General features: G+C 48.3%; 2 protein-coding genes across 2 annotated transcripts; both read left to right on the top strand.

The window, feature by feature from the left end:
• Nucleotides 1–17,586: 17,586 nt before the first annotated feature.
• Nucleotides 17,587–18,678, top strand: EI90DRAFT_3019696 (uncharacterized protein; the record flags this gene model as incomplete). The annotated part of the gene is made up of 1 exon (XM_039057392.1): nucleotides 17,587–18,678. The coding sequence occupies one exon, from the start codon at nucleotides 17,587–17,589 to the stop codon at nucleotides 18,676–18,678; it is 1,092 nt and encodes a 363-aa protein (XP_038911508.1).
• A 2,417-nt stretch (nucleotides 18,679–21,095) lies between these two features.
• On the top strand, nucleotides 21,096–21,734 carry EI90DRAFT_3130050 (uncharacterized protein; the record flags this gene model as incomplete). The annotated part of the gene is made up of 1 exon (XM_039064271.1): nucleotides 21,096–21,734. One exon carries the CDS (start codon nucleotides 21,096–21,098, stop codon nucleotides 21,732–21,734), a length of 639 nt encoding a protein of 212 aa, XP_038911507.1.
• Nucleotides 21,735–22,949: the final 1,215 nt, after the last annotated feature.

The following is a 22,949-nucleotide window of genomic DNA, read 5'->3' as shown; positions in this document are numbered from 1 at the left end:
CAGAAGTTAAACTCCAGAATATTGGCAATGGTAATTAAATGGAATGAGCTAACCAATACAATGGGTATAAGTGGAGGTGGGGTCAAAGTCTGAGGTCGGAGCTAAGACTGGAGGTTCCGGAGACAGAGACGCAAACAGGATTCCGGAGCAGAGGTCCGGAGTTGGGAGCATAGGTGTTGCGTACTCGTCTGGAAGGTGTCGAGGTTGGGGTCGGACCCGGAATGTTCTGGAGTCGGACCGAAGGTGGTGTCGGAGCCAGAGGTGGGATACCTCTTGGGAGTCAGCAAGGAGAAGGTGATGGGCTCTGGAGTCAGTTTCAGAGTTCCAGGAGCCTGGAGTGGAGGTTGGGATTGTATGGATATGACAGCCAGTAAATTAGGGAAAAAATATCCAGCAGGATCCGAACCCATGCCTTCATATAAGTATTTAGGCCCAGCACATGCTTGGAACACAAAAAAAAGGGATGTACACAGTGGGAATCGAACCCATACCTTCAAAACAAAATCCACAAACTAACACTCTAACATCTGGACCACAACACCCAACACCTTTCTTGCATGCAAAGCAATATATAAGCACTCACACTCAACACAGGCTCGGGTATCAACTTCATAACAAAGTAATTCAGACTTGTTTTCTCAGACTTCAGCAAATGCCTAAGCATGTTAGAATGGAGTAGGTGATCGGACTTGGGTTTATCCCCGTGTAACATGTGACTTTTGTATTGAATGCAGAACGTGATGTCTACATTTGCAAGCAGCACATGACAAGTGACATCTCACAGCTGCAAAGTACAGCATGTGCAGCCAGCACCTTGCAGTTTCAGCAATTTTTTTCGGTAACTTGCTGTCAGGGCCCGGCCTCGGACTCGGAGGCTCCCTGACCTCAACCCCCATCTAACCTGTCCTCACACTATGCGGGGCATGAGATGTATAGTAAAAGAAAGGGAATATATACACTTGCCTATGCGGGGCATGAGATGAGAAGAAGGGTAAAGGTCTCATCTCCCCGCATGGTTGCTATATAAAGGAATGGGTCACATGCCCACAACTATACAGCTCCTAGAGTTGTGTAGTGTGCCCCAGAGGGAACATCCAGGTGGCAGTGCCCAGTAAGCGTGGGAATGTTCTGGGCGAGTTGCTTGCCCAGAACTGTGGCTGTGACCCGTGGGAACATTCTGGGTGAGCTACTCGCTCAGAAAGTTCCCACGCTATCCCGTGCACGTGGACACACAACGCAGAATGGCAACAACAAGGCAACAATGAAGGAATGGAAGGAAGGGATTGGTTGGGGAGTCTGGGGCACCCTAGGGCAGGGTGCTGAACCCTGACACTTGCCTCATAAGATACACTCATCTTTCAGACACAACACTCATACATGGGGGGATGCAGCTCTCATCATCATTCATTAGAGTCACATTCTACCTCAAATTTCCTTTTTGTTCCGACTGAGCACTGGGTCCTGAACTGGTCCTCTTTCAGAAGTACATGGGACCCATGTATGATCTTGATGCACCACACACCACCGACGCTCCATAAGTGCTTGTTCTATTCAGTTTCATCTGGGTAGGACTATCCTTCCAGCCCCAGCATGGAGTAATGCCAGTCATTCCACCTGATTGATTGCATCAACGTATTGGCTATTTCTTGGCTCCTTGATGTGGATTCGCACTGATTCAACCTCTGTTTTCGGTACATGCATGACTTGAAACTGAACAAGCAGGCCATTTTGGCATCGTTAATTCCCCTACCATGGGGGAAGGCAACTCTTACTGATTTCACTGCTCGGTGCGAGTGTGCATGACAAATGAAAGCCAGTATATTTCGTTGGCTGAGCTTGCAGGGCATTTGTCCAAGATCTCATTCCCCCTCCTTCATCTTTCAGATACATACAACACCCATACATCAACGAACCCAGCTCTCATCATCATCCGGTGCAATCAAAATCACATCCTGCTTCAAAGTCCCTGTTTAAGCAGTAGTTCCCAAACTGGACCACCTCTCAAAAGTACATAGGCATGATTTCCACATGCCACACACCACTGACATCCATTAAGTGCTTCTAGCACTGGGTTGGCATACATATATGGCAAGAACAATGATTAGTTACTCCTTGGGATGTAGATGCAGAAGCTGGTAGCGTCCCTATGTTGAAAGACTGATGGAGTTACCGTGCTCTAATAGAACTCTTTCTTGTGCTGGTTGGCAACAACAGCAGTGAATTCTCCAGCATGATGCAGAGTGATGTGTCTGAACACACGTCCCAGTGCAGAAGAGGAAAACTGGATAGGACCTCTGGCCTGTGCAAATATCTTGCACTTCATTGGATGGTGCTCAAAGAGTGATAGTGTTACTGTACTGGCATGACCAACAACCTGTAATGCATAATGCTGACCCTCCTGGTCAGCACTTTTTTGAAATTTGTAATGTGTAATGCAGGCCTTGGCATCCAATGTCCAGGTGTCATGCATTTTGAGCAAAATAAATGGTTGTACAAATTTTCAATTCAAATCTCCCAAATTTGGCAACTACACTGTCAAAAGCGGTACCTCGCCATTTCCTTCTCCAGATTTCTCGCCCATTTAGCGCTGTACCAATTCACCACTATCCACTTCAGACCCTGCAGTGATTTCTCCAATGGATTCTCTTGTAATGTAGGGATTCCATATAAGGTAATCCGCTACCTCAGTGGTAACACTCGTGAGACCAGATGTAAGATAGGTAAAATCTGATGATTTTTGTCAATGCCCATCTGTGCGTATTTATATACAATGTAAATCTATTGCGGAGCAGCCTGTTAAGGTAACTCCTGTGCGACTACGGAATTAGTAATTCCCTCCACATAGTCCTCCACATAAACACCAGCTGTGTCCGGTCCCCATGACTAATGATTACAACAGATTCCACATCAGCCTCTTCAGCACTAATCCAACCCAACTGAAGGCAACCATTCATGTCAGCAAGGCCATCAGGCAGAGTCCCACTGAAAATCCATCACCCAGGCATACTGTCAGAGACGGGAATATTGTCAGAGGCTGGGATATTGTCGGTGTCGGAGATTGTGGCAGAGGTCTGTTGGAGCGCGCACGCGCGGATATGCGGGCGGAAATATGCGGCGCGTCCGGAAGCGCTGTTCAAGGTTAGCAGAGTGGGATCGCGGCCTCAGCGACTCAGGTGGAGCGCTGTGCCCTGAGCTTGACGTTTGGGGGAGATCCCGTATTTACGGATTGACACTCACAGCGGACTTCAAACAAGACTTGCAGGCGGAGCGGACCTGTAGGAGGAGCGCGGACTCCGCGAGCACGGACTCAGAGGGGGGGAAGCCCCTTTGCAGAAGAAGAGACTCAGAACAGACAGGGGGGTACTCTAGTTGATTTCAGACTGGGGTCCCCGAAAGTATTTACAAGGTATATAAATAGGCAAGAGGGAATATAGAAAGGCCGGTCAGTCCGGCGCAGTCCGGCGCGGAGATAAGCGGGAATTGTCAAACTAAATAAGGACAAGAGCCCGGGAACTGGAAACGAGGAACAGATCAATAAACAATAAGTGGCAAGGGTTATTGATGAATAACTGAATGAGATCAATAACCTAGTGCCAATAAAGAGGGGATCAAATGCCGATATTGGCAGGGAAGCAAACAATAATTGGCACTCGGCAAGGAATGAATGATAAGCTGCCAAGTGACAAATGGCCAGAGGAAAAGCGGAGGTCAGCGCGCGGCGCCGATACAAGTCCGCAAATAAGCGGGGCATGGCTGTGACCACATAGCGGGAAGCGATGAGTGTGGTTCAGATGGAGACAAGGCAGGCGTGACTGAATGCCGGGAGCGCCAAGGGCTCAGGAACTGGAGGTAAGGTCGGAATACCGGCAGGGTCTAGGTTCTGATTCTTGGCCAAGTCTCACGCAGTAAGGCAGGGGGCCAGACATGGGGTTGGGGGCTGGTTAGGATGGGTTTCGGGTCGGCGGATTCGCCTATCGGCATTGGTTCGCCGCTGACGGAGCCCCGGGATTTGTCGGTCATGACACATACCCAGAGTGTTTTGTGTCATGCAGTCCTGGCCTCGGCCGGTCGGTTGTAATGCACCACTCAGGCTTGCCGGTTGGATGTCCAGTGTCACGCTCCAACCCTAGCCGGTTGGTGCCAGTACAGTATTGTTGAAAGCACCAGGGATGAGGCGGATGGACGAGATGACAGTAGACTTCTAAATTGGAACGCATTAACGCTCGATATAAATACATAGGTTGAAATCGTTCCTCCAACAGTCATTGTCAGTATTTTCGCAATGAATGGTCGTGCATAGATGCCCACTCTCTGTACTCTCTCAAGGGACTAATTAAACCCCCATCGATTTTAGCAGCAGAAGCGCCAGCGAAAAATTGAATTGAAATGTGGAAGCAGGGGCTATGGCTGTGGGGCCTACTGTCATATCCATCCCCGGCCATCGACTTCCACTCCCTCCAATCCCTCCAGTCTACCTCCGCTCCTTCTTCACTAACCTCGGAGCTCCTGTATTCCGTAATCACCTCGGTACCTCTCGATGGTCACCACCCCCTCTTTTCAATTTATTGCCTATGCCTCCCTAAGTACGGAGCCCCGAAGGCTTCCAGACAGCTCCGATGTCCGCTAGCGCACTCCTGCCTCCGCTGGGCAATACACTCACTTGCCCTGCAAGCCTACCTTCGGGCCTATCCCTCCTTTCTGTTTCTGGGTTATTGCCTACCATTCCACTAACCCTGTAACCCGACTCGTCAGTAATATTCAATCGGCTAATGTCTAACCCCATTAGCTCCGCTCTGCCATTTGCAGGCCTGCTCTCGTTGTAACCATATATATACTCCACTTGTACATAGGTTACACCTCAGTAATAAAATCGACTAGAGTTTACCCCTTTCAGTTCTGGTTGCCAGTTTAGTAAGTTAGGGCACGGACGTGTAACTTGCCACAGCGCTCCTGGCACAAGTCGCTGAGGCCGAAGCCCTCCATCACAGAGACACTCCCTCGTCTCAACCTGGTCTCTGACACCTACATGCACTGCGCCCGCACATAAGCTAGCCACTGGCTCTGTTCGCCCCCCATGCATGGTACCCTGTAAATTCCGAGAATTGAAGATGAAGGCTACAAGTATGCATGCATATGTTACATATAAGTATTCGAGTCATACCACAATATGTCCAATGCAATTTTGCAAGCTAGCACCCTGTGTAAGTACCTGTGTGCAACATCGAATTACAACATTTAGGCACCACCCATTGGGCTGATGGTACATACACAACACATTTTGCATACATATACATCGGATGTCATAAATGAATTTTTTAACAGCACAACAAAGATGTACAATTTCCAACAACTAGGTTTTGACATGAATTGGGAAACATGGAGCCCTTCCATAAAATCTGTGGTTCGCCATTGCTCCTAGGCAGAATCCACAAGGGAAGTAGGTTAAATAAAGGGGTCCTCGCCACTTCCCATCAAAGAGACCTGCCTATCCCCCTGGCCGATCTGAAGTCGAGGGGGATGCCACTCCCAGGCATCATTATCAAGCGAGTACGCTGTAAAGATGGACCTGTATTCTGGAGATGGTGGGTGAAAAGACTGAAGGAAGTAGCTTCAATCGGCGATGGGTGGTCGGTTATGTTCAATCCACCACGCACCCATGGAGGACTGTGTGTATCGATCGCTTCTGATTATTGACTGCTGCATATCCATGGAGGATTCCTGGGAGCTGGCTTGCTACCCCGTTGAGAGGGCCAGTGCCATACCTCGAGAGGTCCTCACCACCCCCAACCAGTTCCCAACGTTTGGGAGCAGGGATTCTCCATGGGTTTCACTGTTGAGCGAGTATGCTGGGAACCTGCACCCGAGTCATGGAAACTAGGAGGTGGTGCGAATTCAAATTGCTCGAGGTTGAGGATTTTATCACCTAACCCATTTCTTGGATTTGTGGTCCATTCCGTGATTGCCTTCAGGACCATGTGCTGCCTATAACCCCTTTCCTATAGCCTCTTGTGTTAATAAAGCACTCCGTAGGGACTTGTCATATCCATCCCCAGCCATCGACCTCCACTCCCTCCGATCCCTCTGGTCTACCTCTGCTCCTTCTTCACTAACCTCGGAGCTCCCGTATTCCGCAATCACCTCGGTACCTCTCGATGGTCACCACCCCCTCTTTTCAATTTATTACCTATGCCTCCCTAAGTATGGAGCCCTGAAGGCTTCCGGACAGCTCCGACGTCCGCTAGCGCACTCCCGCCTCCGCTGGGCAATACACTTGCTTGCCCTGCAAGCCCACCTTCAGGCCTATCCCTCCTTTCTGTTTCTGGGTTATCGCCTACCATTCCGTTAACCCTGTAACCCGACTCACCGGTAATATTCAATCAGCTAATGTCTAACCCTGTTAGCTCCGCTCCGCTTGGCTCTGTCAAAAACCCGGATCGTAGGGGTAAATGCATGAGTCCGAATGCAGGCGGGGCTCAACTAGAGGGGGATCCGAGAGCTCCGGTGGTGGACCGAAGCTTCTCCAGGAAGCCCGGTTCTGCTGGATGGTACAAGAGGCTCTAAGAAGGACACGGCCTCAGCGACTCGGAGGGAGCGCTGTGCCTCCGTTACGTCTCAGTTAGTCCTTGTATTTCTTATGTCTGAGGTATCTTGTAGAACGGGAATGGGATTCACTCAGAGGGACTTTGGGTAGCATTTTAGTCGAGATTAGAACTGAGGAACTACAGGTTCTAATCTACGGGTATTTATAAAGGGGAATGGAAAGGACTTAGTGTCAGGGCACACCCGCCTGACCCGGGCCCACCCGGGCCCACCCGGCCACACCACACCCGCTCCCCGCTGTCTATCCCCCTCCCCCCTCCTTCCTCCCTCTCCTCCCCTTTCTTTTCCCTCTTCCTTCCCCTTTCTTTATTTCATTCTTCTCATCTTCCTCTTCCTGTTTATTTCTTTCTATCTACACGGACCACCTTCCTTTGTATCGATGTACTATTGACCCGTCCGGCCCACACACCACGGACGGCTTCCCGCTGTGCCCAGCACACGCGCATGTAGCGGACGCTCTCGGGATCCCCCACAGGGACACCCGGATGCCTGCGGCTGCCTCCGAGGATGATGTGGCACTTGTCATGTGACTCAAGCCGCATGTACATAAATGTACCTGAAGTGGGAACTGAAGAAGTAACCTTCTTCTCACATTCTCCACTTCAGTCTGAGTGGCCAGGGACCACTGTCCCGGATCGGGCCCGCCAGTACGCACGCCCGCTCCACACCCCGCGATGGCCTCAGTGCCGGATATTACCCCCGGGCCCTCTCGACCCCGGACGCGTCCCTGACACTTAGTCAAAGTCCGAATGACAATGGGACAACACCGAAAGGTGCCAAATGATACCGAGAGGTACTGAAAGGTCCTGAACGATATCTTTAATGGGGAACCGAGGTGTCGGACCATGGAGGGTGGAGTAAGAGGCCAGAAAATGAATGGGAACGAGAAATGGGTAAGGGGGGGGTTAGCCGACTGAATGGTAAGAAGAATATGGTCGTGCTGAGAATGGAAGGTGACTAATAAGTGATGACGTGAGTGAGATCACCGAAGGATGCAGGTAACTCCGAAAGCGGAGTTACGTATCCGAAGGATGTTGGGTGACTCAAATAAATGAAATGGGTGGAGAAATGGTTTAAGGGTGTGTCACGGGATGTTGGAGGTCCGTCAGGATATTGGAGCAAATCCGGAGTCTCCGAATGTTCCGACTCAGGACTGAGCTTCCGGGATGGGAGTGGCCAAGGTTCGGTGTGCCACAACCAGACTGGAGCTGAGACAGTCAGGAGGGAAGGTGACTTGGGGAGTGGGGAGGCATGGTGTAGGGGATGGTGAAGTTGTTAGGAAGGTGTGATGTGGTGGGAGTGCGCGGGGTCGGGATTCCGGGATATGACAGGCTCCGCCATTTGCAGGCCCGCTCTCATTGTAACCATATATATACTCAACTTGTACATAGGTTACACCTCAGTAATAAAATCGACTAGAGTTTACCCCCTTCAGTTCTGGTTGCCAGTTTAGTAAGTTAGGGCACAGACGTGTTACTTGGCACAGCGCTCCTGGCATAAGTCGCTGAGGCCGAAGCCCTCCACCATGGAGACACTCCTTCGTCTCAACCTGGTCTCTGACAGGACTACAGTACGCACCATCAGCCACATGGGCTGACTTTGTCCATGACTTTCCAGGCATTGGAGATGAAGGTCAGAGCATTTATGACAAGGGGCCCCACTTTCTGTTATAGAACACTTCTGCAATCATTGAGGTGTGAGGATTAGGTATGTGCCATGATACTACTCACCTTCCTACGAACTCAGCATGTAAAGCAACTGTTCTTGAGCGCATTATTGAGAGGGGGAATCGAATAATGTCAGCTACGTTGAAGAATCAAGATGGCAGAGTGCCTGAATGCCAAAGAGAAAAGGGGCCTGCGATAAGGTCAAGGATTGGAGAACAAACATGTGGCCAATGAATATAGTGCAGAAACCCATCCATTTGTGTGTTTGCAGGGGCTTTTGCAGATACTATGAACAAGGCTAGTATGAAGCTAGTGACTGATATGACATCAGCTATCGCATGCATGTGGTCACACAGCCAAGGGGGATACCTATATTGGCACCTGATAATTTGTCCTATGTGATAAGGGGACTTTATTGGCACCACTAGTGCAGCAGGCGACATAGAAATCAGCCCACCCGATTTGGAGGAATGAAGCTTTGTAATCAGCCAAAAATGGTAGCAATGAATGGTATGTACAAATCGTCAACTGAGTTGAAGCACTCCCTTTTTTGGAATTCCCGTTCCATGACTGAACTTCACCGATGGACTTCCCAGATTCCAACACCATCACATATTCAATACGCATACATCCAGGGGAATGTGTTAAGTGCCATTCCCACACCCCCGACAATTCTTTGCAAGTTTCCATCAATTCCGCATCATAGAACATCAAGTCTGTTCACTCGAATGCGGTACTCCAGCCTCTATGACTTCGTAATATTATATAGATGAAGGTGGGACTCGCCACTCCAGGTATATTCCATCAGTAACCCTATACCTATCCAAGGAATGCTCAATCACGTTGGCACTCAACAAATGCTGTAGCAGCAGCCTGCATTGATGCCAGCTATCTCGTAAGTCCACATGCCTGGGCCACCTTGGCATACCAGGCAATGAACGCGCAGACCAACTAGCGAAACAAGGGGCACAGCTAAGACCCAAACACCCCAACTTCAAAGCCCTGGCACATGTGACAAGCATGTGCAAGAGAGAGATGGCCGAAGCATGGAACCTCCGATGGATGAACACCCCAAACCCACTCAAATCTGGATTCCATGCAGCGAACCAACTCGCACCAAGGCTTAAACCAACACAACGCTTCAGCACACTCGACAGGAAAACTTTCAGCCACATCACCCAATTCCACACAGGACATGCCTGTCAGAGACCAGGTTGAGATGAAGGAGTGTCTCCGTGGCGGAGGGCTTCAGCCTCAGCGACTTATGCCAGGAGCGCTGTGCCAAGTAACACGTCCATGCCCTAACTTACTAAACTGGCAACCAGAACTGAAGGGGGTAAACTCTAGTCGATTTTATTACTGAGGTGTAACCTATGTACAAGTTGAGTATATATATAGTTACAATGAGAGCGGGCCCGCAAATGGCAGAGCCGAGCTAACGGGGTTTGACATTAGCCGATTGAATATTACCGGCAAGTCGGGTTACGGGGTTAACGGAATGGTAGGCGATAACCCAGAAACGGAAAGGAGGGATAGGCCCAAAGGTGGGCTTGCAGGGCAAGCGAGTGTATTGCCCAGTGGAGGCGGGAGTGCGCTAGCAGATGTCGGAGCTGTCCAGAAGCCTTCGGGGCTCTGTACTTAGGGAGGCGTAGGTAATAAATTGAAAAGAGGGGGTGGTGACCATCGAGAGGTACCGAATTGCGGAATACAGGAGCTCCGAGGTTAGTGAAGAAGGAGTGGAGGTAGACCGGAGGGATTGGAGGGAGTGGAGGTCGATGGCTGGGGATGGATATGACAACGCCCACATTGGTGAATACTACCACCGATTCAGCATCACATCCGAAAGCAGAAGTTGCCAATGTGGAAAGCCAACACAGACCAGGACACACATCCTAACTGAGTGCCCATGTGTGAGCAGATACTGACACAACCTTGGTCACAGCAGACAGGCCACTTTCAACACCCTTCTGGGCAAGGCGAAAGGCATTGAAATACTTGTGACCTTCATAAAGAAGTCCAGGACAGGAGACAAACACAGCCATAACAAAGCAGGGGTAGAGCGAACAGCAGATGGAGGGCAGAGAGCACCATAGATTTTCCCATTTTTCCTTATTTCTTATCTTTTCCTTTTCAAACATACCGATCCCACGACAATACCCACAGATGTCACAAAACCCGAGGATCAATGACACCTGAAGATACCAACCAGACTTCATACCACAATGTATAACTTATCCCCTCATGTACACTACGGTGTTATGACAGGCTAGCCACACTGCCACGTTGGGGAAACACCATTGAGTCAAACCCTTGACCCTTGGTGTTGTTCCTCTTTCCAGCTCCCTTTGTCTCCTTTCGGAGTACCCTCGCTCCTTTTGATTCCGGACCCCTCCTTATATACAATGTACATAGTAACTTGTAACCTCAGTCTGAAATCGACTTGAATTCCCCCAAGAGACTTTCCCTCTGCTAGATCCGAAATTAGGGACCCCCAGGACAACCAGCAATGGCACAGCGCTCCACCTGAGTCGCTGAGGCCGAGGTCCTTCCATGCTAAGTCTCCGATTCCACTCCAGAGTCGTCTGCCCTCGCCCAGTTCTAACACTATCTGAGCCCCCGGCTGACTTAGCCATTTGTGTTATGGAAATGGGAATTTCCCATGTTAGACTCTTATGGGCTCTGTGCACTGCCATATCACATGATTTGTAAAATAATTAGTTCTAACCAATCATTAATCAACAAAAACCCGCTGCCACACTACCTGTTCAACAACATGTTAAACCATCTGTGAAACCACCTGTAAACCCCTATGTCCAACCCCCTTTCCTATTCCTGCACCAGAACGGACGAAAATGGGCGCTTCCGGCCCCATTTTTGTAACAATTTGGCTTAGATGATTGTTAGAATAATGATTAAAAGTGCTCAAGCCCGGCAGCTTAGAATGGCAGTGCAGCGCTAACGTATATTACAATACAATCCTAACTGTATTGAAAATAAAAAATCCCCGAAATTTGATCATTTTCGAGCTGATTTCTGACAAACATATTGATACCCCATTCACTTGGAAATTGACAGATTCCCTCAAAAACGCAGTAATACAAACGATGCTAGTTGCTGTTTATAGTGCCCATAGGGAGTGAAAAGTTTTAAAATATATATGTGCACTATGGCACGTTAGACTCAGACCCGTATAAGAGATCTGAGATTATTAAACTGTACCTATGGCATGTTAGACTGCACCAATACATTCAGAATGATACTCAGAAATAGTAAAGGAATCCTCACCTCAGACCCATATAAGATATCTGAGGGAGGGGGAGTAGTAAACAATGTTCGCTCTCTTTATATAACAGAGAGAATGAGGGTCGAACCCCCAAATATTGTCCAATAATTGTGACGATATTAGAACTGTCTCAGGTAGTCACTGCTGTCAATAATCACATTATTGACAGCCAGATGATGGGGCCGATTGTTGCATTTCCAACACGCCCTCTCAACATCGGTTCCCATCAATGATTCCCATTCCTTCCCTGAACTTGTCATGTTTCTCGAATGGAAGTGCCTTGGTGAGTATGTCTGCCACTTGATCAGCAGTCAGGATGTACTCGAGTATGATGTCCCTATCGTAAATGCAATCCCAGATGAAATGTTGATGTATGCGAATGTGTTTGGTGTGAGCATGGAAAGTGGGGTTCATGGCAAGCGCTAAAGCGCCTTGGTTGTCACCAAGTATGGTGGTTGGATTAGATGGAGGTCAGAGGACATTACCAATTAGTCCTTGTATCCAAACTGCCTCCTTTGCTGTGTGTGTCAATGCCATATATTCACCTTCGGTACTTGATAATGCAACTGAGGACTGTTTCTTCGAGCTCCAAGACACAGCAGCTCCAGCCATCTTGAATACATATCCAGAGATCGACCTACAATTGCGAGAGTCTCCTGCCCAATCCGAGTCTGAATAAGCCGTAAAATCGCCCTCACGACATCCTCCATTGTATACAAGTTGGAATTTCTTTGTAGCATTGAGGTACTTCAGAACTTGGTTGACAGCGTTGAAATGGTCCTTTCCAGGGTTTGCGGAATACTGACTGAGGGTGCCCACAGTGTATGCGATATCAGGACGTGTTCCCAGCATCGTGTACATGATGCTACCGATCCATGATTGGTAATCGCACACATTGACCTCAGGGGTATCTGACCAAGCCAGTTTGAGGCCTGCAGCTATAGGTGTTGAGACTGGCTGGGCATTAGTAAATCCAAAGTGGTTGACGATGTTTGTCACGCAGCAGGTTTGAGGAACATGTCAGGGACTCGTCCGGGGTCGAGGGGGTCCGGGTATAGCGTCCGGGACCGAGAGCCTGGCGGGGGGCGGATCGGGCGTGCATACTGACAGGCCTGATGTGGGACAGTGGTCCCTGGCCACTTAGACTGAAGTGGAAAGTTGTTATTATTATTAAAGGAGAAATATTGTACTACTTACCTGAAGTGGAAAGTTGAGAAGAAGGCTACTTCTTCGGTTCCCACTTCAGGTTCGTTTATATACATGCGGCTTGGATCACATGATGGATGCCACGTCACCCTCGCACACAGCTGTAACCACCTGGGTGTCTCCGTGGGAGATCCCGAGGGTATCCGGTGCAGGCGCGCGTGCTGGGCACAGCGGGAAGTCGCCCGAGGTGCCCGGGCCGGGTACATGGTGGGCGCGCTGCAGATGGGTCAGTTGTACATTGATACAGAGAAAGTCATCCATGTAGAATAAAGAGAGAATAAAGGAGAAGTAAGATAAGGAGAAACTGAGGAGGGGAGGATGAGGGGGAAGAAGGGAAAGGGGGAGGAGGTAAGGAAGGGTGGACCGGCGGGGTACCAGGTCAGGTTGGGCCGGGTGGAGCCGGGTCAGGCGGGTGTGCCCTGACAGAACATAAATTAGGCATCTTGGTCGATCGCAGGTGATTTCCAGCCCTAAGAACCAATGAATCAGTCCAAGGTCCTTCATCCTAAAAGTGTCCTTGAGTTGTCCCTTCTTGACCTTGAGTAAGCGGGCATCATTGCATAAGATCATTAAATTGTCGACATATAGGGCAATAATACATAACGTTTTGTTCTGGCCCCTATGGACAAAGACAGCATGATCGGAGTCGCAGTGGGTGAATCCGAGTCGACCAAATTCTTCTTTAGCCTTCTGGTACCATGCCCTTGATGCTTGCTTTAGTCCATATAGACTCTTCTGCAGTTTCCAAACTATATCCTCGTTCCCATAATCAGCAGATCCTGGTGGTGTGTTAGAACTGGGCAAGGGTGGACGATTCCGGAGGGGAACCGGAGACTTAGCAAGGAGGGACCTTGGCCTCAGCGACTCAAGCGGAGCGCTGTGCCATTGCTGTTTGTCCATTTGGTCCTTAATTTCATAGGAGGCGAGCAGGAAGTCTCTAGGGGGCATTTCAGGTCGATTCCAGACTAAGGACTAAAACAAGTATGTACAAGTGCCGATATATATAATGGAGAGGGCGAAAGCACAAGGAAACAAAGGGGATCCGAATCGGAATGAAGAACAAAGGGATGACAGAAGCGGTGAAGGAGAGAACGAAGGAAGGTCAGTTGGGAGGTTCAAACGAGACCACCACCAAGCTGTTCCCTGGTTCTGTAGTTAGGATGGGGAAGTGTACTAGTGTTATTTATTGTAAATAAAGTACCAATCCGAGTGTTTTGGCTAATTCTATTTTTATGGGTTAGTTTTAAAGTTCCTGGGAATTGACTTACAGATAAACCGAGCCCTGCGGAGCTGTTTCTTTATTGAAATTTATTAATTTGTCTAGGTGTAATTCTGTGTAGCGTTGTTTAATTTGGATTTAAACTTGAATTTAATCTTCTACTTGTGAAGTTTCAAAGATTCTATTCAGTTAATGAATTTGGATTATGTCTGGAGTGTCCCTTGAGTTTGTTTTATTTTTGTCTTATTTTATTGCTTGTTTTAACAGTAGCAAAATAACTGTTTTGTGTTTACACTTTGAAATCTGGAGTGTTAACCAGCTCTCCTGTTGAAATATCTACTTAATATTTCTCTCCTTAATTGCTGCCTTTTACTACAGTGGCAATCTTAACTGTATATCACTTTTTCGCACTGGAGTGACAACCAGAAATGCTTGAGAAAAATAATACTCTATTTTCTTACTTCTCTCCTTAATTGCTGCCTTTTACTACAGTGGCAATCTTAACTGTATATCACTTTTTCGCACTGGAGTGACAACCAGAAATGCTTGAGAAAAATAATACTCTATTTTCTTACTTCTCTAAGGGGGGTGAAAAGTCGCAGAAAGGGTCTCCCTTTTATACTCCTTGGGTCGCCTTCCTTTTTCACGCTCTACCTTCTATTTACAGGATTTATTTACAGTGTATTTTTCTCAAACTGAATAAAAAGTGAAATTTTCACGCTATAGTTCCACTGCGCTTTGCTGCGCTGAACTGCGGCTCTACTGCGGTCAGACTGCGCCTGGAATCCTTATTGTCCTTCCTCGCCTAAGCTATTTTAATGGTTAATTAGAATTTGTCTGCGCCGCATTTGCCGCAGTTCCCTATTTCAAATTCCCCATATTTCCCATTAAGTTCGCTATGACTCGGTCATACTGAATTCAAACCTCGCATTACTATGCGTGCGACTGTGCTGAGACCTTTAGCTGATTTATTCCAATTTTATTTAGTGACATTTAGTTAAAATGAGTGAATTATTCAGGTTTAAAACTGAAAGAAAAAGTTGCTAGTAATCAAGAATTACTCAAACGAATGTGTTATAGCTCTCTACTTCATTAGAACATCGTTCCCTAAAATTCCCGCCATGGTCCGTCGTAGTTTAGTAGTTTTCGTGAATTTCGTTCATATTCCCTGATTCCCCTTTGTATTATCCCATCCTAATCCTCCATATGTATTGTTCGTTGTTATAGTAGGTCGTCCTCGAAGATATCATATTTTTATGTATTTTATTTAGGGCTCTAGACCTCTTGAAGCTGTCTTCCCACGTGTTTTCAGGTTTCTAACTTCATGTCCTTGTATCTCATTCATTTCTGGATGTTTTCTCACGTTCTTGGTATCATAAATTTTCATTTATTCCCACCTTTCCAATGGTACTAAGGTTGTGTCCTATTTCCCTGTATTCGTTGAGTTAGCAAAGTTTCGCGCACACATTCGGTAATCACGTGCGTCGTTCCCATAGTTGTTCGTATGCGGGAGCCGTTTTCGTTTAGTTGTTCGGGATTTATGATATGCGCGGGTGTTTATTTCTTTCATATGGGCTTCTGTGATTTATTTCAGATTTTTCCCTCATGATCTAAGGTTGTTTTGCACTTTTCGTGCTTTGTTTTGACCGGGCTCTTCCTTATTTGGACGGAAATTGGTCTTCGCGATCTGCCGAAGTGCGGATCTCGGTTCCGACGGCCGGTTCCCTGCGCATTGCCACCCTCACGTGTCATTACACATGATGCGGATTCCTATATTCCCGTCATGGGTATAACTTCACAACGGCTGGACTGTTTGGGCTGAGAATTTGCATAACTATAGTTTCCTATTTTTCATAATTTCCGTGTAAATTTCGTTGTATGTTTTAATTATGGATCCTACGCAATCATCGTCTTGTCCCTGAGCTCGGACTTTTGATGTCGCTATTCCCGTTATTGGATTTCTCATTAACGCATGATCCTTTTATTATGGAAATTTGGGAGGATTAAGAGTAGATCCTTTCCTTTCTAATGGGCTATCAAGCTTGTCTCGGTCGTTACTAGTTAATCTTTGCGCTTGCTTTTTAGACATTGTCCTCGTTTTGCAGGAGTTTTAGTCATATCTCCGTCGTTTATGGGTAGTTTCCCCTGTAATTACTCTCATTGGTTCCGTTTGGGTGACATCTACATTTCCTATTATAAACACGACTTTGACTTTTGCATTAGTTCCTGAGGAATCTTTGTTCCGTGGTACTTCCATCCTTGCTACGTGTGCGGACGTGGGAAAGTAGTTTCCGTGGAGGTTCTCTGATTATTTTTATAGTCAAATCTTGGTCGATTGTCCTAATTCTTGGTTTAATATTTGCTATAAATTCCCCCGAGAATTCCGTCTCGTTGATGGTAAGCTTGAAGTATTTTTGTTATTTTTCTTTCTTTCGATTTATCGTGTATAGTCGTAATAATTCGTAAAAATTCGTAAAATTCGTTAAAATTCAGGTCCTTCTATGTTCTCATATCTACTTGTCGTATGAGGTTTTTGTGATTTTTCTGGCATATTTCCATAATGGGTTTCCATAGTGTGGCCGTTATTTCTCCTACAGCGGAGCGGTACCAAAGGTCATAAGGTAGAACCTGTAGTACGTCCGAAAGGAGGTAAGGAGGGTGAAGCCCAGAGGGGCAGGAGGACGAGGGGAAGTGGGGATGATGACTAACTGGCTAGAATGGGAAGAAGCAGCAGTCTAAATAGGGATGAGGGGAAAACATGAGAGATACATTACAAGCGGCGAAAGTGCCGAAGATAATCTGTGGAGCTCAGAGGTTACGGAGGTTACAGAGGTTATGGAGGTTACGGAGGCGGGGTTGAAAGTCCGAGGAATTGTCAGGGATCGGCCCCTGACCCCGCTGTCAGGGCACCCAACCACACCCCAGAACCACCTTCCCAGACTTCCCCCACTTCCCTTACCTCCCCATCCCTAAATATCTCTCACAACTTCAGCCTGCATGTGAGCCCGCAGGAAAAATCACGTGGGTCAAGGCGAGCAACTCGCCTTAACCCATGTGACACCTTTTCCGAGTCGCAGGAACATGCTCGGCTTCTACCCGGAGTCACGTTATGAACTGTACAGTACACTTCCCTTTTATAGTAGCCAAGCAGGGAATAGGGAAACTTACCCTTCTTCTCAACTCAATCCCCGCTTAGGCAAGTTGTAGTTACCCTCTGTAATACATGACAACTCAATCCCCGCTTAGTCCCTTCAGTGAGTTTGAGGAGCTGAGGACAGGGTCTAGCGCCCAACCACCCGGAACACCGCACACACCTAGGCCTGAGGTCGGGCTGTCCCTGATTGAGGACCGAGCCCTGACACTCCTCCATCAGTTTGCAAAACTTTCAACCTTTTCCCAGATTGCTGCTCAGCTTCCACCAAGAAATCCTTGAAGGTTTCAAGAGCCTCACTTTTCCTCTTGATAGGGTAGACTGTGAGGAAGCGGGAATGATCATCAACAAATGTGATGAAGTATCGGTAGCCTTCTCGGGTAATGGCCTGAACTTCGCATACATTGGAGAAGATTTGTCCAAGGACCTCAAAAGTGCCAATTCCGTGGTGAGGAGGCCGATGCATCCTGGGGACAGCCATGTCGCTGCCTCCCCACTGGCCGCATCGCTGAGCAAGGGCAGTCAATCCATGGATTCATTCTCAAGGCTGAACAATGAAAGCCAGAAGGCATCAGACAGCGGCCTTGCCAAGATTGTGGTGGCAAGGGAGCCAACATGTCCTCTTGTAACTATTGGGTATCATGCTTTGCCACCGAATGAGGGTGGCTGTGTGGTGGCTCCCTTGCAGTCAGTTGGCATGCTCAGCTTGTCAATTCCAGCGCATTGGCCTGTGGTACCTCTAGGCCACTGGTATCACCTTGTGGTAGATGAGGTTCAGGACCCAGAGTTGCTCTGGCTGGAAAAGTGCAGTGCCCAAGGAGTCTACACAGTGCATCGTGTGAGGAAGAGCGGGCATCGTGAGCCACTGTCTATGGAGCTGCTCTTTAAGCGTCTTGCTGATCATGATGGAATGGCTGATAAGTTGCGTTCAGAGGGAAGAGCTTGTTCATCAGATATGTATGTCAGCTCGCTCCTTAATTACACATCCACAGTGGATTTGCTATATGTGAATATGGCATTTACACGCAAGCATGCTGATATTCCAGCTATCATCAGTACCACACCTCTGAAGGTGAACAAGGCAAATCATCTTCACGTGTTCCTTCAGTACAAAAAGTATCCCCCCCTTGTTCCCCAGTCCCTGTACCAACACCCTCCCCCCAACGAAAATGATCATATACATCCTATGCAATGCATCACATTTTCAGCTGCCTGGCTACAATCTAGAGTGTATCAGGAGGCTTCTGATACTGAACTCCATCATTTTGAGGTTCTTATTGGTGCCCACTCTCTCCAGAGTCAAGGTCTGTTGAAATTCTCCATGCCTATGTGGCCAACGTCAGGCCCTATGGATGGTGTGATTCACCATGTTGCATGCTGGGCTCACGAAGAGATGACGAGGAATGCTGAAGAACTGCATATCATTGAGTCGAGTGCAGAAATGCTTCAATATCATGCTAAGGGTAATAATTGGCAAATCATGCTTGAACTGAATCTTGGTAGGCCTCGCTACATGAAGCACGTCTCTGAGCTGTGGACTCATCTTATTTGATGTGGTCGTTCTTCTGCCTTGTGTATTTGTGTCATTTCCGTGCTTGCATGGTCACTTTGGAGTCCACAATTACGTAATGTGTTCTCTTTCCCACCATGTTTCCCTTGCATGTGTGCCTTTCCCCTCCTTTGTGTCAGGGGACAACTCCCGGGTCCCCATGACCCTCCCCTATGGCCCACAGCCTCAAGTCTGGCTAGCCCAATCCAGGGCACAATCCTACTGTGGGTCAGAGATGGTATATATAAGAGAGGCAAGTATATACAACTTGCCTACTGTGGGTCAGAGATGAGAAGGAAGTTAACTTCTCATCTTCCCACAGTGGCCACAATACATCGAAAACTTCTGGAGATATCCGGAAGTCACATGAGACCCGAGACCCGAGGTCCGGGCCATCTGGCCGCACTGAGCGTCCGGCACAGGGTGCATGTGGGAAGTGCAGCAGCCGGGTGCGGTCGTGGGTGCGGGTGCGAGTGTGGGTGTGGATGTGGATATGGGCTAGGTCAGGGTGTATGCCCTGACACTTTGTATCTCCCATGTGTACTCCTTTTTCTCTTCTCATATAATATATACATTTTTGGCATCACATGCAGGCAAGGTCACGCTAGCGATGCATTGATTACATAATAAACTGTATAGTTGTTTGTTTGCCATGGCTGAATCTCATTCGTCACTAGCCTCTTACTCTATCTAAGAACACGAGGTTGAAGCTGTCTTGGTCATTCTGCTCTTTTGCAGGAGGAACGAGCTGCTCATAGAGGTTACACATTATTGAAGCATCTGCACTCTTTTTGGTTGATGAGAAGGGTGGAGTGTTCAGTCTGCCCATATTTCATCGAGTGAAGCAAGGTCAAATCGTTCTAGCTGGCAAAGAGGGTGGAGCACTCAATGTCATATCCATCCATGGCCATCATCTTCCACTACCTCCGGTCCTTCCAGATTACCTCCGCTCCTTCTTCACTAACCTCGGAGCCCCCATATTCCGCAATCACCTCTGCCTCCCTCAATGGTCACCACCCCCTCTTTTCAATATATTACCTACGCCTCCCTAAGTATGGAGCCCGGAAGGCTTCCGGACAGCTCCAACGTCTGCTGGCGCACTCCCACCCCTGCTGGGCAATTCACTTGCTTGCCCTGCAGTTCTACCTTCGGGCCTATCCCTCCTTTCCATTCCTGGGTTATTGCCTGCCATTCTGCTAACCCCATAACCTGACTCGTCAGTAATATTCAGTTGGCTAATGTTTAACTCCATTAGCTCTGCTCTGCTCGGTCCTGCCATTCACGGGCCTGCCTCGATGTAACTATATATACTTAACTTGTAGATAGGTTACACTCCAGTGATAAAATCGACTAGAGTTGATCCCCCTTTTAGTTCTCATTGCCAGTAAGTAAATTAGGGCATGGACATGTAACTTGGCACAGCGCTCCTGGTCTGAGTCGCTGAGGCTGAAGCCCTCTACCATGGAGACAACTCCTTCATCTCGCTTCTGGTCTCTAACACTCAACCTCAACATGTCCCCATTTCCAAGCACGAGAAGAGCATGTTCCCTGGATTTCTTATTAAGACCCATCATATAGACGATACCTCTTAATGTACATTGACCAAAATGCCAAGTGTGGTACCTCAATTGATTATGTTTTCCACGGAATCCTTTAATTATGAGCTCCGACAATTCCCCAAAACAACCAAAACAAGCACCCATGCTGTCAGGGATGTGTCCAGGGTAGAGGAGGCCCAGGTGAGATGCCCAACACTGGAAGGTGTGGAGCAGGCATGCATACTGGCGGGCCCGGCTCAGGAGGCAGTCCCTGGCCACTGGAAAGGGTGTTATTATTATTAAAGGGGAATGCTATGCTACTTACCTGAAGTGGAAAGGGTGAGAAGAAGGCTACTTCTTCAGTTCCCACTTCAGGTACGTTTATATACATGCGGCTTGGGTCACATGATGGGTGCCATGTCACCCTCACATACAGCTGTAGTCACCTGGGTGTCCCCATGGGGGATCCCAAGGGCATCCACTGTGAATGCACGAGTTGGACATAGCGGGGGGTTCCCTGAAGTGCCTGGTGTCATATCCCAGATCTTCTGTGTAAGGGATTAACCTTACTTCACTATAATTCCCATTATAGTGATGCTATTATTTCTTTATTTATTTGCGCCGAGATATGTAATTTACATATATATACCTCGGAGTAGTTGTAAAGGCCCAGTAGCCTTTTACCTCTACCCCGTTGAATATAGAGCACATTTAAGCTTATATTTAGATGGAGTAACTGAGGCCTGAGGCAAACGGGGGAACGGAACGTTACCGTCCCCAAATAAGTAAGCAACCTTTCATTCTGCCTCCCTCCACCCCATCACTACACGACTCCTATGACCTCCACCAGCCCTCCCAATCTCTCTCTGCTGCCTCCAGTCAATGCCAATGACCCTAGGACTACCTCCTCTTTCAACTCTCTCCCACTCTGCCACCCACCTATGTCCACATCACCTCTGGACCTCCACCACCATACCTCCACCTCCTTGGACACCTTGTTCAAAGGAGTTGGGTTTGCTCGTTGTTGATAAATCTCAACTTGCTTATCCACCCTCCTTCCAACCTCTGGTCTCCACACCTCCAGTACCTCCGGTACCTCCTCACCTCCAGTACCTCCTCACCTCCAGTACCTCCTCACCTCCAGTACCCCCTCCTCACCTCCAGTACCTCCTCACCTCCAGTACCTCCTCACCTCCAGTACCTCCTCACCTCCAGTACTCCTCACCTCCAGTACCTCCTCACCTCCAGTACCTCCTCACCTCCAGTACCTCCTCACCTCCAGTACCTCCCCCCCCCCCCCCCCCTCACCTCCAGTACCTCCTCACCTCCAGTACCTCCTCACCTCCAGTACCTCCTCACCTCCAGTACCTCCTCACCTCCAGTACCTCCTCACCTCCAGTACCTCCTCACCTCCAGTACCTCCTCACCTCCAGTACCTCCTCACCTCCAGTACCTCCTCCCTTCTGGTACCTCCTTACCTCTGGTACCTCCTCATTCCTATATTACCTCCAGTCTCAATAATCTTTATTGTTTTATCATTTGATATTTTCTACAACCCCAATCTTCTGGACTACAACTTCTGGGCTCCAGCCCTTTCCAGACATCTTTCTCTGTAGTTCCCTGCTTGTTCATAGACGCTTCCAGACCTTGCCATTCAGTTGGCTTTTAATTCTCTCACTCCACAAAACCTCAGACGTAATTTGGGCTTTTCGCCTATTCCTATTTGTCTTGTGGATTTCTTTCTATTTACTTCCCCTTCCCCTTGGTAACCTTTGTTTACCTTCGGATCCAATTGTTTCCGCTATATGTACGCACGTACCCTTCTAGTAAATAATCCCCCCAGTTATAATATAAACAGTCTTCAGCCCTCCAAAACCTCCTCCAGGACGTCTATCGCGTCCCGCTTGTCTGGTGCTCCAAAGAACTGAGTAACAGGCACTCCTAGAGATGCCTTGGTATAACACCCAAAGAATCGTGTGACGAACGGTTGATCCTCGCTAACGCCTCCTTCGTTAAGTAGTGAGGGGGGCTTCCAGCCCCCTTCCTGCTGGCAGCCTTGGTTCCTCTGTCGCCAGCTCCCCTGACAAATTGGGGACAACGAGAATGTACCAGGCACAGCACTCCATTCCGAGTCGCTGAAGCCGAGTCCCTTCAACACCCCATCACCCTCAGAGCTCTGCCCCACCTCTGGTCTGTCTCTGACCTGCCATCGGACGACCCGGAACACCAAGCTCCACCCGACAGCGTTGCCTGGATAGTGATCGGACCTATCCTAAGGAACGACACCATCCCTGACACCTGGGCTGGGCATGTTGTAAGCACACTGTGGGTGGGTCAATGGTACATTGATACAAAGAAAGGTCATCCATGTAGAATAAAGAGAAAATAAAGAGAAAATGAAATAGGGAGAGAAAGAAAGAAGGGGGAAGGAGGCAGGAGAGGACTGGGTGGCAGGGTACCAGGTGAAGTGGGGCCAGGTGGGGCCAGGTCAGGCAGGTGTGCCCTGACACATGCTTTGCGAACAAAGTGGCTGTACTCAGACCATCCCTGATTATCAAGCCCTCAGTGGTTCCACACCGAAGAAGTGTTAGAGACCGGATATGAGATGAAGGATACGTCTCCATGGCAGAGGGCTTCGGCCTCAGCAACTCAGACCAGGAGTGCTGTGCCTAGTTACATGTCCATGCCCTAATTTACTTACTGGCAGTGAGAACTAAAAGGGGGGATAACTCTAGT

Source organism: Cantharellus anzutake, assembly GCF_015039405.1.
Source record: "Cantharellus anzutake strain C23 chromosome Unknown EI90scaffold_62, whole genome shotgun sequence".
Lineage (NCBI taxonomy): Eukaryota > Fungi > Basidiomycota > Agaricomycetes > Cantharellales > Hydnaceae > Cantharellus > Cantharellus anzutake.
The sequence above is the reverse complement of the archived record's forward strand: the minus strand, read 5'-3'. Positions and strand labels throughout refer to the sequence as shown.